At 42.3% G+C, this 17,154-nt stretch overlaps 2 protein-coding genes across 2 annotated transcripts; one reads left to right on the top strand and one right to left on the bottom strand.

The window, feature by feature from the left end:
* Positions 1–1,995, top strand: LALBA (lactalbumin alpha). The gene is made up of 4 exons (XM_045868409.2): positions 1–133; positions 449–607; positions 1,070–1,145; positions 1,664–1,995. Exons 1-4 carry the CDS (start codon positions 1–3, stop codon positions 1,722–1,724), a joined length of 429 nt encoding a protein of 142 aa, XP_045724365.1. The 3' UTR covers positions 1,725–1,995.
* A 3,567-nt stretch (positions 1,996–5,562) lies between these two features.
* On the bottom strand, positions 5,563–9,403 carry LOC123839563 (olfactory receptor 8S1). Its single transcript, XM_045869164.1, is given in 5 exon segments — positions 5,563–5,660; positions 5,663–5,724; positions 7,489–7,783; positions 7,786–8,277; positions 9,346–9,403. Coding segments are annotated over 5 exon segments (1,005 nt in total).
* Between the last annotated feature and the right edge of the window lie 7,751 nt (positions 9,404–17,154).

Genomic DNA, 17,154 nt, shown 5'->3' on the forward strand with positions numbered 1-17,154 from the left:
ATGATGTCCTTTGTCTCTCTACTCCTGGTTGGCATCATGTTTCCTGCCATTCAGGCAAAGCAATTTACAAAATGTGAGCTGTCCCAGGTGCTGAAAGACATGGATGGCTTTGGAGGCATTGCTTTGCCTGAGTGTGAGTTCCTTGCTGCCTTGCTTCATCTGCCTCTCTCTTCCACTCTCCTTTTCCTCTCCACTTTTATTCAATTATCTAATAATCCTCTTATGTGCTAATCTGTTTACTCTTTTATTACATTTATTCATGTATCTTCCCTTTCTCTTATTGTCTGATCCTTTTTGGAGCTCTTCATCTCGTCAAGATACTTTGTGCTTTGCCATATTTGGAGATTGGCTAGAGAGCCTTTCTACATCTGGTAAAACAGGTCCTCATTTATGCTATAAATGTCATGCCTGGACACCTCTGTCATCCTCTTTTTCATCTTTTCCTCAGGGATCTGTACTATATTTCATACCAGTGGTTATGATACACAAACCATAGTCAGTAACAATGGCAGCACAGAATATGGACTCTTCCAGATCAACAATAAATGTTGGTGCAGGGACAACCAGATCCTTCAGTCAAGGAACATCTGTGACATCTCCTGTGACAGTGAGTAGCCTCTTTTACTCTGTTCCTCTGTTTTTCCAGAGCCTACCCCTTGGGTAATCTCATTTTTGGTATCAAGCACACCTCTGGCTTCACTGCCTTCAACTGTGGGGCTTGAGTTGACAGTACTGAGTAAAAGGCTGTTAGAATTTTCATGTTCACCAGAGCCCCAGGCAGTTCCCTGAAGTAGATGATCTTAGCTGTCTGAAAATCTTGAAGTCTGATACCTACATTTTCAGAGTTGATGAAGTTGATAATTCTTCTGAAGACACCCAAGAGAAGTGAAGAGAGCCCTTATCTGGGGTGGGGGGCATTACTGTATTGGCTTTCTCATATAGAAAGGCAACAAGCATAAGTCTCCAGTTCATAGAAGGACCAGACTTACTAGATCCAGGGAAGAGGGAACTCATTATCTTTCTGGGTAATACTTAGTTCTCACATTCCTGTCCCTGTAACTCCTGCCAGAGTTCCTGGATGATGACCTTACTGATGACATGATTTGTGCCAAGAAGATTCTGGATAAGGAAGGAATTGACTACTGGTGAATCCCAATTCTATTTTCTACTTTTCCCTTCCCCTTCTTTTTCTCACTCCTTTAGTCTAGCACCACTGCCCTCTCTTTCTATCTCTTGGCCATTTAATCTAGAATGTAGTTTCCAAAACAAAACTCATTAAGCAGACTCAGGTTTCCAATTTTCCAACCCTCCCTCATGACACTCCTATTTAGCTAAATTCCTAATAAGCATAGGGAATAGAGGGCTGAGACCCAGGGCTCCTTTCACTTGGACATGGACATCTATTTCTGCTCTTTTAGTCCTAGACCCTGAAATAAGCCCTTGATACCATTTGCGTCTTTACCAGCCCTACAATTTTCTTGAAGTTTTAAAAGTGGGCCCTACCCCACTAGGTGGCTCAGTGTCCCTTGCCATCTGGCTAGGAAATCTTTCTCTAATTTTCATCCACACTTTACCACCTTGGCCCTCCTGGGGGTAAAGCTAGATGGAAGTCCGAGTTAAGATCCAGTCAGCCAACTTGTCCTGTCTCCTTTTCCATTATCAGGTTGGCCCATAAACCACTCTGCTCTGAGAAGCTGGAACAGTGGCACTGTGAGAAGTTGTGAGTGCCTGCTGTCATTGCTGCTTCTGCCCTCTGTATATTCCTGGAATGCCTCTTCCCTAAGGCTACCTCAGTTTGCTTCTTTCTTCCCCCTTGAAGCTGATTTGTCTCTGAGTCCTGAGCCGTGTAGTGACACCATTGGACACTTGAAAACTATTCTCCAGCGATGCATGACTGGTACACTGGACTTTTGACCCTTGCTCAGTGCCCTCCAATAGCACTTTCACTACAATAATGGATTCCACCTTTGTCTTGAATAAAGGGCCTGATTTTGAGTGGCTGGCTGTATTTTCTTCCCAGAGGGAGGAGGAGGAAATAGCATGAGTGGGTGGACACTGAAACTGTAGGTCATAGTTACCTCCCATTTCTACTGAAGAGGATATAGGATGAACTTAGAAAGATGGAGTTTACCTTCTGTACCAATTCAATTCAACAAACTTATTGATCATCTAGCATATTCAAGGAACTATAGAGGGAGTAAAAAATTGGCAAAAGGGTCTCTTCCCTCAGGGACTAGTAGGAAAGATAAGATAAACATTGATAAATAATTATAATACAAGGAATAATGCATCATGAGAGAGGTTAAAAATGTTCTTCAAGCATTCATAAGAGAAAGGATACTTTATATTGGGGGGGGAGTGCTGTGGGAAAAAGAGATCAAGGAAGGATTCACAAAAGGAGTGGCAGTTAAGCTGGTTTTGAAGTATGGGTTGTATTTTGACTGGTGGAGATGTGGGGTGGGAGAAGGACAGCAAGGACAGGGGTGCCAAGAATCTGAAATGGGTGATTTGAATGGATTGAGGGATTTCCTTACTCTTGAGATAAGGAAATATCCTTCACAAAGTGCTGTGAGAGGATCACAGGACCCTTACAGTCAGCTCAGCAATTGAAGAATCTGGACACCTGGACCTTTTGGTTTGAACCCTGTACTCAATTACTCCTTCTTGCTACTTTGACTTTTTTTCTTTTAAAATTTTACTTCTAAGTAATCTCTACACCTAACGTGGGGCTGGAACTCACAACCTGGAGATCAACAGTCACATGCTCTACTGACTGAGTCAACTAGGTGCCCCTGCTTTGCTTATTTTTAAAGGAAATTTATCCTAATGATTATGAGAAATGTGAAAGGAGAAGAATCAGGAGATTTAAGTCCTAAAGTCTGTTTTTGCTACTCATTGATGGTGCAAACCTGGGCATGTCATCTCTGTCCTTTGTACTTCAATTTCTTTGTCTTAAAAGGAGGGTTTTTAGTCTAGGTGGTTTTTTTGATATCCCTTCCTGCTTTGACAATCCAGCATTCCAAAACTCCAATTTAAAGTATCACATTTCTGGGTGCCTGAGTGGCTCAGTTGGTTAAGAGTCTGCCTTTGGCTCAGGTCATGATCACAGGGTCCTGGGATTGAGCCCCCATCAGGCTCCCTGCTCAGTGGGGAGCCTGCTTTTCCCTCTCCCTTTGCTCCTTTCCCCTCCCTCACTTGTGCTCTCTCTCTCTCTCTCTCTCACTCTCTCAAATAAATAAAATCTTTAAAGAAAAAAATAAAATACCACATTTCTGTACAGATGGCTAACAGAGACATGAAAAGATGCTCAACATCACTCATCATTAGGGAAATGCAAATCAAAACTCTGATGAGATATCACCTCACACCTGTCAGAATGGCTAAAATTAACAACACAGGAAACAACAGGTGTTGGTGAGGATGCAGAGAAAGGGGACCCCTCTTACACTGTTGGTAGGAATGCAAATTGGTGCAGCCACTCTGGAAAACAGTATGGAATTTCCTCAAAAATTAAAAATAGAACCACCCTACGATCCAGCAATTGCACTATTAGTATTTACCCAAAGGATACAAAAATACTAATTCAGAGGGTTACATGCACCCCTATGTTTATAGCAGCATTATCAACAATAGCCAAATTATGGAAAGAGTCCCAATGTCCATCTACTGATGAATGGATAAAGAAGATGTGATACACACACACACACACACACACACAATGGAATATTACTCAGCCACAAAAAAGAATGAAATCTTACCATTTGCAATGATGTGGATGGAGCTAGAGAGTATTATGCTGAGTGAAATAAGTAAGTCAGAGAAAGACAAATACCACATGATTTCTTTCATATATGGAATTTAAGAAACAAAACAGATGAACATATGGGGGAAAAAAGAGAGAGGCTAACCAGGAAACAGACTCTTAACTATAGCAAACAAACTGAGGGTTATAGGAGGGGAGGTGGATGGGGGGATGGGTGATGGGTTAAGGAGGGCATTTGTGATGAGCACTGGGTGTTATATGTAAGTGATGAATCACTAAATTCTACACCTGAAACTAATGTTACACTGTATGTTAACTAATGGGAATTTAAATAAAAACTTGAAGAAAAAATAAATTACTACATTTTTGAATAAGGTGAGTTATCTTCTACTTCCTGTCTTCTTCCTGCCTTCCTTAGATGTCTAGTATAGCTGAGTACACTCCTCCTACCCCTATACCTGCTGGGGCTTTAGGCAGTCAGACCATACTTCTCTTGTCTCAGAGACAGCAGTTCCCAAATGAAGTCCCTATGGCCTGTTTAGGGACCTATAGGGCCATGATAGGGGTGGGAGGCCATCCTTCCCCTATACTTAATGAAAAGAAACTCTGAGGAAATAACTTGGTATTCATGACATGATTTTAGTGTGAATTTAAAGACAATGTGATGATGCAAGTCCCAGGAGTATACATACTTTCCTTCCTAATTATGGGCCAAAAGGACTTACCCAATTCTACAGGTTTTAAGAGTGACCCCTTTGTATGGGTATGTGTGGGAGGGCAGGGTGAGATGGCCAGTCCTCCCACTGAGCTCACATATCTACTTTTTACTTATTACTCTGCCTTAGTTACCCCTCAGGAAGGCAAATGCTCTGGAAATATAAGGGACCTGCTTCAACAAGTGGCCAGAGCAGAAATGCAAGTAAGGTTGGGACTTGTGCTCAGTCTCATTGCTCCAGTCTACATTCTGCAGAGAAGACCAGGAAATGTCACCTGTGGGTGTACCATATATGAGGATGTAATCAGAAGAGGACTTTGCTAGGGGAAACTGACAACAAATTCATTTTCAGAGAGTATTTTAGCCTGAAGATCAGAGGATCAAGAAAAGAGAGAAGCCAGGGAGCTGGCATGGAAGTAGTCTTGACTGATGCAGACCTCTTGGCCTTTGGTAGAAGCAGGACAGGAAAGTGTTGTTCTCTTATTGAGAACATGTGTGGGAGCTGAAAGTGAGTTGGGATGGCAACTGAGAATTTGTTCTGCTTTCTCCAACTCCTTCTCCTTCCGTAGGCCTGGAACAAGACTTGAACCAGGCAGGAATCTGAAGCTGTCCAGGCTCAGGTGAGTGGTGGGGAGGTTCAGGAAGGGCCATCAGAATGCACCCCTTTCATGGCACTCTGTGTGAAGAAGACTCAGAATGGTGCCCAACAATATGGACTCTCTTTCTCCCTTTCCATCCCAATTTCTCCTCCATGCTACTTTCCTCTGACATCTAGATATAATTTCCTTTGGATAAGTACCCAGAAGTGGGATTACTGGATCATATGGTAGTTCTGTTTTTAGTTTTTTTGGGATCCTCCAAACTGCTTTTGTGAGAATTTTCTTGGGCCCCCCTGTGGATAGGTGTCATATGTTCCATGGGGGTTTTCCCATCTCAATTCATTGGGGGAGGACACTGGGGTCAGAGGAACTAATGCTTCTCTGTTGGAAAAGGAGGAACGTTGAGATAGCCGGTGATAGCTCTTCCTGCCTTCTCTTCTGTTGCACAACTGTTTCTCCTGTTACGAGGATGCAGTGGAGTTGGGTTAGAAGGTAAGCTTGGGCTTCCTGGCCAGCACCTTCCTGAGAGCTGCCTTCACTTCCTGGTTCTTCAGACTGTAGATGAGGGGGTTTAGCAGCGGGTCACCACACTGTACTGCACAGAGAGTACTTGCTCCAGGGCTGAGCCAGATGCTGGGGTCATGTACCTTGAAGGGAACGGCACAAAGGAGTAAACTGAGCTCAGAACAGTGGCCACAATACTGTTGGCAACCACGGTCCATCCCATACCAGAGACTTTGCAAAGAGAGTCCTTAGAGCTGAATCAACTAACAGCGGTAGCAGCATCTGTGTGAACAGTGAGAAGTCAGTCATTTCTACCTTCAAATGTCTCCAAACATGATTTATCTTACAAGAGCTGCCCTGAGAAAAAAGAAAGTTCTGTAGCACATCAAGTGCTGCAGGTTAGAATAAAACTAATAATACTTTCATGCATTTCTCTAGTACTTCATACTCTTCAAAACATCTTTTCTTGATAGTTATGATAAAGATGGAAGGATTTTTTTTTCTCCTTTTCCCTGTATATACAACTGTATGTTTGCATTTGTGAGGATTTTTTCTTGCCAAAGTGTATGCTTACTCTAATAATGCTGTCATTGTTCCCAACATTTATGGTTCTGGGAATTACCTTCAGTCATGGCATGTTATTTTATATAATGCTAATGGAACAAACATTTGTCCTTTTATGTACATTTTTCTTGGCTTAGAAAAGAAGACAAGCTTGATAAATGGAAGTGGAAGATAAACGTATGTTAAGCACAAGATTTGATTCCAAAATAATAAGGTTAATTTTGGGGTACATTTTGTTGTGTCTCATGGGAGTATTTCCTAAAGAAGCATTATTATTATTATTATTATTATTATTATTATTATTATTATTATTATTTTGCAACAGGGCCATCATCAGTGGAATGTTCTTTGTGGGTTCTGGTGTGCTCAATTTAAAAAGATATTCATTTTACTGTCATTTTTCTTCATCTAATTTATCCCTCCTAACATTTCTGTGAAGTAGGTAAGAGCAATCTTATCGTCTCCTTTTGGTATATGAGGAAAATGAGACAGAGAGAGATAAAGAGCTTTGTCCACAGCCTCACGTGGGCGCTTCTGGATTATTCCTTATCATTCTTTTCCACCCTTGCCTTCCCTTCAAGTAACAAGCAGGTGAGAGAAGTACGGAGCAATTTGTATAAATCCATTTCCAGTTCACTAGTAGACACCATGGGCCATTAATTATTCTGCTCCTAGTAAGTGGGGACTTGTCAGCTAGAGCTGTTTATGTTTGAAAGACGTATGGTAAGAAAGAGCTTGATGTTTTAAGTCAGTGAGACTTGATTTATACTATGGCTCCATTACTAACTTGTTCTGGGAACTTTGAGAAATTACCTGGTTACTCTTGAAACTTAAGGTCCTTACCTGAAAGTGGGGTTAATAATATTTCTCTTGTAGTATGCTACATACTAAAATTGAGCCTGAGCATGTAAAAGCAGCTGGTGTACAGTAGGTGCCCAATAAATAGTTATAGCACAAGTAAGCTTTGGAGACATCATCTTCCAGTAGGAAAAAAAGATGTCATCTGTTTCAAGAATGATATGTTTTATTGTTTTGTCTAGCACTGAATAAAAATCTACCAAGGGCTCTCTGATTTCCTTTTGAGAGCTATTAATCATAAATTAATGAAAGTAGGAAATCTCTAGTCCTTGTATATGCTCATCTTTCAGAGTTAGACAATTGAGACCTGAGAAAGAAAATGGATTTTTTATAGCTCACACAGCCAGTCCACAGGAGAGCCAGAACGAGAACCCAGGCCTTCTGAATTCCAGTACAGTCATTTTCCTACTACTTTGCAAGACCAAGGCTAATTTAGGGCAAGGGATATCCTACATTTACATTTAGGAGGTTATAGTATGACATACCTGAAAACTCCTGAACCATAAAAGATGGTGACCACAAGAAAATGAGAAGAGCAGGTGGAAAAGATCTTGCTCTGACCCATGGCAGAGTTGATTCCCAGGGCTGTCATGATGATACGAGTGTAGGAGCCCAGCAATAAGACAAGTGTACCAAGGCCCAGGACAGCCATGGTGGTCAGGATGGAGGCAACACTAACATAGGGGTCCGAACAGGTCAGCAGGAGCACTGGGGGAAGCTCGCAGGCAAAACTGCGGACAAGATTGGGGCCACAGAAGTGCTGCTGAGCCAGAAGGATGCGTTAACCAGGCCAGTCCCCATTCCTATGGTCCACGATGCTCCCACCAGGCCAGTAAATACCTTCTTGTTCATAGCCACCACATACAACAGTGGGTGGCACACAGCCTGGAACCAGTCATAAGCCATGACTGAAAGGAGGCAAGCTTCAGCGGCCCCGGAAAATATGACCAAGGAGATCTGGGTGAAACACTCAAGGGGGGATATAGTCTTCCACTTGGAAAGAAGGTTCTCTAGCAGTTTAGGCACAATGACTGAGGAATAGAAAGCATCCAGGAAGGAGAGGTGACTCAGGAAGAAGTACATGGGCGTGTGGAGGTGAGAATCAGCTCTGATCACCAGCAGCATTGTCAGGTTCCCCATCAGGGTCAGGAGGTAAATCCCCAGGAAGAGCACAAAGAGCACAGCCTGGATCTGAGAGTTGTTGAATAGTCCTAGGAGGACAAATGTGGTGACTGTGGTTATGTTGCCAATTTCCACAGAGCATTTAAGTTCTCCTTTCAGAGGGACAAGAATGGAAAAGAATGATCACATGGGTTATCAGTCTCAGAGCATGCCTGGGGATGAGGGATTGGGAGTAAAGCTTCACTGTTGATCCAGGACAGATTGTGTAGCAGCCACACCCCTTCCATGTCAGACCTCCTTAGTCCTTCTCGGCTCAGGGCAAGAAGCTATTGGCCAAGGTGGAGAAGGTGGGAAAGAAGAATGTAGACAATCTGACCTAGAAAGGACAGAGAAGAGAACAGAGATTATCCAGACTGGAGAAGGAAAGGAAAGCATTTGGGAGTAGACTCCAGAGCACTGAGAAGTGCTGTTCTCTAGTTCCAAAAGGAACTGAGCTCAAACCACAGGAGGGCTGACTGGCACAGTGAATAAGTGATGAACATTTTGGCTGACTATCTGGCTGACAGACCATGATGAATGAATGATTGATAGGGGTATTGTGATACCTAATGATGGTGCAAGACTTTTCTCTGCCACAGTAAGTTCAAGAGTAAGTCACTTGAGTTTCTCATTAAAAAAATCCGGGAAGACTAAATGGTTCCGAAGTCCATTCCAGTTTAGAAATTCTAAAGATTAAAAAAAAAAAGAAGAAATTCTAAAGATTAAGGGACAATCTTCTTTGGTTACCACTGGTACTAAATAGAAATCCTTTCTCCACTTCTGTGTCAACCCAAGAAGAAATGGTATATGAGTGTGCTGATTTCATGGAAGCCAGGTGGGAGGAAGCCCTCAAAATGGAGTTGAGGTTTGTGTACATTAGCCACTCCAAGGTCTTCCCATTCCAGAGTTTCTGTGAATCTACATTGTCCACTGTTTTTTCTGTAAACTCAGTACTTTACATCAAAGTCCATGGAGACTGTGCTATTCTCTGAGTTGGTACTTGGGGACTTGGATAAAACCAAGTCAAACTTGAACCATCTTCTGTGCATCACAGGGATGGTAAAAATAGAGAGAGAGAGAGAGAGAGAGAGGAGATAAGAGAGATAAAAGAACACCAAGAACACCTGGTAAAATGTACAGTTATAGGGTTTGGTCTAGACCAGAACAAGTAAAATTGTCACCTTTGTCTTTGATGAGCAACTCAGGAAGGAGATAAGTGAGGATCTGATCTCTATTCATGGCTTGTACACTCACGGGTTCCCTGAGTGGGTAGTTTTAGGAGAAGATGGATATGAATGAGGAGATTTGTCTTCACCTGGGCACCCTAGGCCAACAAGAGGTGCTCTCAGTGGATGATAACCAAATGACATCTTTTCCAACACTGGAACAAAAACCCCAGATGTGGCTAGGGCTTCTGTGGGCTATCCTCAACTTTGTCTTTCCTTTAGAAGATTCAGGGGTGGAAGTTCTTAGCAAAGAGATATCCCTATAGTCTTTCTGTCTAAGGGGAAGACTTCTTGACTCTGCCTCCCATATAACAACGGCCAGAGGGACTTGATCTCAGCTCTAGACCTTGGAGAATGAGGGAGCTCCCTGGAGAGGCCCTTAAGCAGGAAGCCTGTTCTGAATGTGAGTAAGGTCTCCAAGGGCCAACTATTCCTTCCCTGAATTACTCTTGTTTCAGTGGGTTGCATCATACAAGAGGGGACCCAGGGTGGCCAATGATGTCTAAAGATAAAAATACAGAGTTCTGAGGATTCCTGGTACAAAAACCTGGAATTTCCTTCCTCCTTCCCTCCCTTCATCCTTCTTCCTTCTCATTTCCCTTCCTTCTCATTTTGTTATGTTTTAAATCATATTTATGATTATACAAATAATAGAATGATAAAAGATAGAAAATGAAAAAGATAATGAAGATACTTTAAAAATGAAAAAAGATACTGGGGTGCCTGGGTGGCTCAGTTGGTTAAGCATCTGACTCTTGATTTCTGCTCAGGTCATGATCTCAGTTTCATCAGATTGAGCCCTGCATCAGGCTCTGCACTCAGTGTGGAGCCTGCTTAAAATTCTCTCTCTCCCTCTCCCTCTGCCCATCCCCTCCCCCCCCACCCCATGGCTCACTCTCTCTCTAAAAAAAAAAAAAGTTAAGAAAAGAAAAAAGATATTAAAGATATTTTAATTATAAAAGAAGAAAATAAAAATTTATCATGTCATCCAAAATTATTTTATTATTTTATTTATTGCAATTCAAATAAAATCCAAATTGATTAAAAACTTCAAAACAAATTTTTAATTGTGGCAAAAACTTTTTATTGTGAACATGTTTAAACATATACAGAAGTAGAGATAATAGTGTATTGACCCTTCTGTATCCATCATCCAGATTCAACAATTATCAGCTCCTTGACTGCTAACCAGCTTTGAGGACATGGAGCTGGAAAACGTGGTCCCTGCATTCCATGAGCAGGCATGTGTCTAAGACACAGAAAAGTTCTATTACTGAAAGATAGAAGGGAAGGGCAGTACTGAGGAGGGATGATCAGTCTTTTTTTTAAGAAAATATTTTATTTATTTATTTTTAGATAGAGAGTGCTTGCCCCCACAAGTGTGAGGTGGGGGAGGGGCAGAAAGAGAGGGCGAGAATCTCAAGCAGACTCTGGGCTGAGCACAGAGCCCCATGCAGGGCTTGATCTCACAACCCTGAGGTCATGACCTGAGCTGAAACCAAGAGTTGGGCGCTTAACTGACTGAGCCGCCCAGGTGTCCCAGATGATCGACCTTTGCCATGGATGAGGATTGAATGGTGACTTATTACCTAGGAGATAACAAAGCAACACTATAGAAGGAACTTGGGCCTTTCACTTGGGACTACCCATACATCTCTGGACTTAAGAGAAGAGTAATCTTCTATTTTATTTGAGGCACTGTATTTTGGGATCTCTTCTATAAGAGCTTAACCTTTATCTTCCTAAAATGGATTTCCTAACCAACCCATATTGTCTCCAATGTCCCACCATCAAAAATAAGGTTGCAATAACCCCCTTTTCTTTCTATGCCTTCAGGAGCATATTTATTGTGTTTGAGAGACTATATCAGGTGCTCTCTGAGCTCCACAGGGTAAAGGGAAGTTTTCTCATTACAAACTGACAAAGGTAAGAGGTAAAACATTTTCCACAACAGCCATTTGAAGATCTAGTTCCACATACTCAGAAATAGGTCTGGGCTTAATATAATAACAGAATTCCTATTCATCCAAGGGTACTTTTATAACTTAATACAGATAATAAATTAGGCAAAAATGCACTGTAATATTTGGTAGAGTTCAGGACCTTTAGTACATCACAAAATATATTTTGATACACCAAAGAAGCAAGACTTGCAAGCAGACGTCTTAGACATAACTAATCTACAGCTATAAAGCTCTACTCTTGAGAGCATTTACATCTTTGGGAGTCTCTCAGTCTCTAGAGGATAAACGCAGGGAGTGGAGTCAGCGTAGCATGCACCCAAAGTCTGTGCTGTATATAGAGATGCATGGCCCAGGGAGAGGATGTCCCCTGCTCCTTCACACCACGTACAAATTATGTGAATTACGTTGCATAGCACTGGGTCCATGGTCTGAATATCCTGTCATGTTCTGCCCTGTTGGTCAAATACCGAATGGCCATGCTTCCAGGCAGAGGATCTGCAGGGTTGCAGTCTGTGAATAAAGAACAAAATGACAGCAAAATCTTTGAAATAGACAAGCAGATATTCCAGTTGTCTTTAATTAGATGGTTTCCTGACTGTTGATATCCCAGAGATAGATTCTGGTGTGGAAGTTAACCTTTGGTGGTTTAAATGGATCATCAGATGAAAATGTGATATCCAGAGAAAATAGACCACCATTGTATACAGAACACGGTGGACCGTTCATAAATGTTGTCTCCCTTGGGCCCAGCACTGCAGTTAGGAAGAGGATGGAGGTTACCTACCACTCTACCAGCAAGAGCCAAGCAGACACAGCTCATTACATACATGTTCTCATGATAAACAGTAACTAGTCTTTAAGTAAGAGAACTCGACACCACCATTTGTTTTGTCACACTTAGGCTCATTCTAGACTCACTGGGTAATTGAGGTGGTTGTTTGGGTTTGCTAATTGGCGTTATCCAAAGAAAAACAAACGTATCACATAATTATAACAGGAGGTAGTTTTACAAGTTGGAGTGAAGCCCCTCTGAGGTTAGGCTCGGACCCTTTCCCAGAAACTGGGAGACAGGGGCGCTGTCTTCTCTGATAATTACATTTTGAAGAGTTGGTTCGTAGGTCCTTGAGAAAGACATTACCGAGTAATAAAGCTGGCAAGGGACTTTTTAACTTTTAGAAAGATTTACATTTGTTTCAAAGAGACAGCGAAAGAACTTACAAGTTTTCTAAAGTAAATGCTCTAAGAAAAGGGAAGAGGGAGAGAAGTCTCTTTATTTTTAGTGGGGGAGTTAGCCTTTTATTTTTAATTTGCACTTGCTCTGCCACCCCTGGTTGAAAAGGCTCTCATTTCTCCACTGAGTTTCCTTTGTGCCTTTTAAAAGTCAGCCCACTCATTTGTGTGGATCTGTATCTGGATTCTCTGGTTTTATTGCTCTACATGTCTATTCCTTTGCTAGTCTTTTGCAGATACAACACTGTATTACATACTGTAACTTTATAGTAAGTCCTGAAATCAGATGATGGGAGTCGTCCAATTTTGTTCTTTCTCAGAATTGTTTTGGCAATTTTAGTACCCTTGCCTTTCCAGCTTCACCAGTTTCCACAGGCTAAGTAAGGTTTGAACCCTTTTCTGTGGCTGGAAGAGGGCTGCACCAGCACCCTCAGGTGAGGACTGATGAATTTCCTGCTTTGGGATGAACATTTTGTTCCACAAGGGAGCTAGGGGAGCTGGGCCTGGGGGGGATTTGATGGTGGTTGCGGTTCCCTGACCCCAGCCCGCCCAGGAGGACAGCTTTCTTTAGCGCCCCCCATCCCCACCCCATCCTCCCTCTGAGAGCCAGGTGGGGTTCCTGAGGGAACAGACTGCAAGAAGGTGGGAGCTTCCCTATGACTTCCCTTCTGGAGCTTCAGGGCCTCACACAGCACACATTCGGCCTCCAGCAATCTGTCACCATTTCTAGTTCAATCTTCCTCCTAGGTTAGATTGCACCAGTAGCTTCTGTCCTGAGTAAGCAAATGCTCAGGCCTTGAGTCTACCTGCAGGCACACTCTTTTCTCCAGATTTCTGTATGGCCATCTGCCCAAGACAGTTCTCTGATGGCTAAGGTAAGTGGTTGACTTTCAGTTTGTCCAGCTTTTTTCTTACTGTAAGAGCAGGAGTGATAGCTTGCCAGGCCTCTGCATCTCTGAGCCAAAACCAGAAGTCTGAGCTTTTAAATAAGAAAATTATAGCTCTTGTTTTCAGGATGTCTTTTATTTTACCGTATTTGAATCTCTTTAAATGCCCTCCATGTGTTTTCCTCTGTGGGCATTGTTTCCGTCCGTCTGTCTCCTTGCACATTTTTTATGGGGTTGTTCTGATTAGCTGGCTGATGTTTATCTCTCTCTGTGTACTGTTTTGTTTGCTCATTGCGGCCGAAGTCTGACTGGTTGAGTTGTGTAAGTGGCGATAGTCTTCTGACAGAAAGCAGTCTGTGCACCCCCTCCCAGCTACTATTGGGGCTACTCTTCCCAACAACATCCCCGTTCAGCTCCTGGAGAGAGAGGCATGCACACTGCTCCTGACAGCACTCCTCTGGGGGCCTGAGCCCCATGGCCCAGCTTCCCGAAGGCTGCAGCAGTGTAAGCTCAGCTCAGGAGAACCGGAAGTTTGAATTTGGGATTAGGGTTCCATGGGACATGTTCAAGATGCCGACTCTGTACATTTTTGCATACAACAACACATTGAATATATTAATGGTCAACTATGCCATATCTTCATTTTGCATATCACTGGCCTAATCCATTAAGTGTCACCGCTTAATGTTCAGAGAGAAATCTATTGCTTTCTGCTTCCAATTTCCTATGGGAACCTCAAGTTCTTGAGTACTTATAACGCATTCTTCCTCCAGATAAAATTTCCCCAGACCTTCTAATTTTCCTCTTTCTCAAAATCCTCAGTGGTCTCTTTGGTTATGGGTTTAGGGCAAATAATCCTAGCTCATTCAGACTTCACTGCAGAGGTCTATATGACCAACCCTATGGCTCATGAGAAACCTTCCCTGACAGTCATGCCAGCCTGCCTGCTGACCCTATACTTCCTGTTCAGCTCTTACTAAACTGCAAGAGGGCAAGAGGATTTTTTTTTTTTGTACTAATGGCAAGAGTCAGACATATTTCCACTGATAAAGAAGACTCCAAGGATCCAAAATGACAAATCTTACAAATCTATGATTTGCAGGAAAAGGATACAATATGACAGCAGCATTAAAATAAGGATATGTGTCACAGCAAAAGGCTGCCTCATAGCAAGGGAAGAGGACTGGAGGGAGCTCACTTGTCTTCTCTCCACAGAGCCACACAGCACATGCTTTCTCTCTTGGTTAGAAACCACCAACATGTGTGTGAAACATACCAGAACCAGGAGCTCAGACTGGGTATGTGTGACACATGGCTTCCTTGATCTACCTGGTAAATTAGCCACTGCTGCACGAACCATCTCCACAAAGGTAGCAGCCATTTGAAGATGCAAGGTGAGCCCAAACATTCCCTCAGGAGTGAACAAACATTCTCTCCACTTAGTGGTGTTCAAGGATGGGGACTTGGCCCCTTGGTCTAAAATTCTCAATAGCCATTTCAACAAGGACTCATCAGGGAGCTTGCTTTTAACACACTGAAAAGTCAAAAGGATTTTCACTCAACAATCCCTTCTTTTTATGTTTCTTGTCCGCCATTGTTGATTTGTCCCACCTGCATCACCTTTTTAATAGTAATTGGTCTCACAGATGTAGCTCATTTATCGGGTATGTCTGCCCAGGTTCCTTTGGTTGAAGCACCACCTCCTGGCCAGAGAGGGTAAAGCTCAACCAAAGGAGATGCTGAGCTTTTTATTTATTTTTTTAAAAAAGATTTTATTTATTTACTTGACAGAGAGAGAGAGAGACAGAGAGAGAGAGAGGGCACAAGCAGGGGGAGCTGCTGAAGCAGATTCCCCGCTGAGCAGGGAGCCCAGTGCAGGACCCTGGGATCATGACCTGAATGGTAGGCAGCCCCTTAACTGACAGAGCCACCCAGGTACCCCTCTGAGCTTTTATTTTTGCTAATGCTGAACGCAGCAACCATGGAACCGAATTTTTGAGACCCTGATGTCAGTTTGAAGTTTCCTGCTAATCCATTTTGTTAGATCCTGAGGCTTAGGTTTTATCATGTTCAGATTCCCCTGGAAAGTTTATGTCAGTAACTGCTTTCAAAGCATGTGCTACTTCAAACCAAGGGTGACTTGGCAACCATCTGGCATTAATGATTCATTTCCACCCCCTTTAGCAGAATCATAGTTTTTCTATCTAAATAATGCCTTAGCCATATTTTTAGTTAAAAACGAGTCAGGGAGTGGACGTTTAATCCCCTTTCTCATACCAGCTGAACTAATGGCAGCAGTTAATGTTTGCTAAAGGACACTCACAGGACCCCAAATAGCAATGCTTACAAATCTATGGTTATTGCAGAGAAGGATACAGCATAGCAACAACATCAAGGAAGGATAACCTCACAGCCAAAGGCTACCCACAGCAAGACATCCAGAGACACCTGGCAGAGACTCCCATTGTCCTCGTTCTGCAATCCCATAGCAGGACCTACTTCTTAGATCAAGAATCACTGATGGGTGCATGGAACACTCTGGAACCAGGGAGCCCAAAAGGATTCTAGAACTATCTTGTACCCTGTTGATCACACAGATATATTCTTGCTATGTAACCTCAAGGGCAGAGGTCTCTGTGAGGTCTCGCTGAGACCAGATACAAGCAATCTCATTGTTATCAATAAATAATGCTGGCACACTGGGATAAGCCACCTCAAAACTCACCTTGAATCTATGGATAGATACAAAGCAAAATATTAATCAGTACATTTCATACATTGACCAGGGATCAGTGCCATGCAGATATGTCTCTTATTTCAGTAAAAAAGTTCAGGCCAATTCCATGTCTGCTGGAATTAATCCTCACAGCACAGTACACTTTCCTTCTTCAGTATTAAATCCCTGTCAAAAAGCACAATACTCCATGCATTCTAGATGCTAACAGGAAGCTTGATGGGTGAATCAGTGAATGAAGAAACACAATTGCAATCCCAGGCTTTGGCTGACTGATTCCCTTTCTTTTCTTTTCCTTTAGCACGTGTTTTCCATATTAAAGACATTGGGACAGTTAATCACTCACTGTTTTTAAGTTAAATGTTTCAGTTCTTTCACCATAGTTAGATCATAAACTCCTGGAAGGCTGATTTTTTTTAATTTTTCATCCCTACCTCTCCTTTCTAATGATTCCAGTCTTCCAGCTGGGTTCTCTGCAATGGTATCTATGTCTTATTCATGCGACAATGTCATGCGACATTCATTCTCTACCACATGGGCATGCCAAAGTGTGGTCATTGGCAAAACGTGTACTTAATATTTCCTGGATCCACAATACATTCTTGGTGAATATCTACTAAAAGTAAATTAATCTCAGTCTATCTATATGTTTGGATTATATATAGTCCTAGGGATAATAGATAATGCTTTGTGTCTACATAATATCACTGAGTCCTTACAAAATCAACAGGAGATATATATGATTATACTTATTTTAGAGACAAAAGAAACTCACAGAAATTAAATAACTTATTTGAGGTCACACAGATGTTTTACGTGTTTGAGCAAGGATTTGAAATAGGGTCTGCTTAAGATAAAATTTTGGCTCATTCACATCACTACCACAGTGTCCCAAGATATTTCAGAAAGCAGCGTGGGTCACATGCTCCGGCCATAAAAGGGAGGGATT

Source organism: Mirounga angustirostris, unplaced genomic scaffold (assembly GCF_029215605.1).
Source record: "Mirounga angustirostris isolate CCGP_5_RB_7025 unplaced genomic scaffold, mMirAng1.0.hap1 SCAF_5, whole genome shotgun sequence".
Classification (NCBI taxonomy): domain Eukaryota; kingdom Metazoa; phylum Chordata; class Mammalia; order Carnivora; family Phocidae; genus Mirounga; species Mirounga angustirostris.

What these genes read in the sequence shown, in the direction of transcription:
- LALBA (XM_045868409.2), top strand. Translation starts at nt 1, where the DNA reads ATGATGTCCTTTGTCTCTCTACTCCTGGTTGGCATCATGTTTCCTGCC. An exon ending in CTGTGACATCTCCTGTGACA is followed by an intron (nt 608 to 1,069) that starts GTGAGTAGCCTC and finishes AACTCCTGCCAG; the next exon opens with AGTTCCTGGATGATGACCTT. An exon ending in AAGGAAGGAATTGACTACTG is followed by an intron (nt 1,146 to 1,663) that starts GTGAATCCCAAT and finishes TTCCATTATCAG; the next exon opens with GTTGGCCCATAAACCACTCT.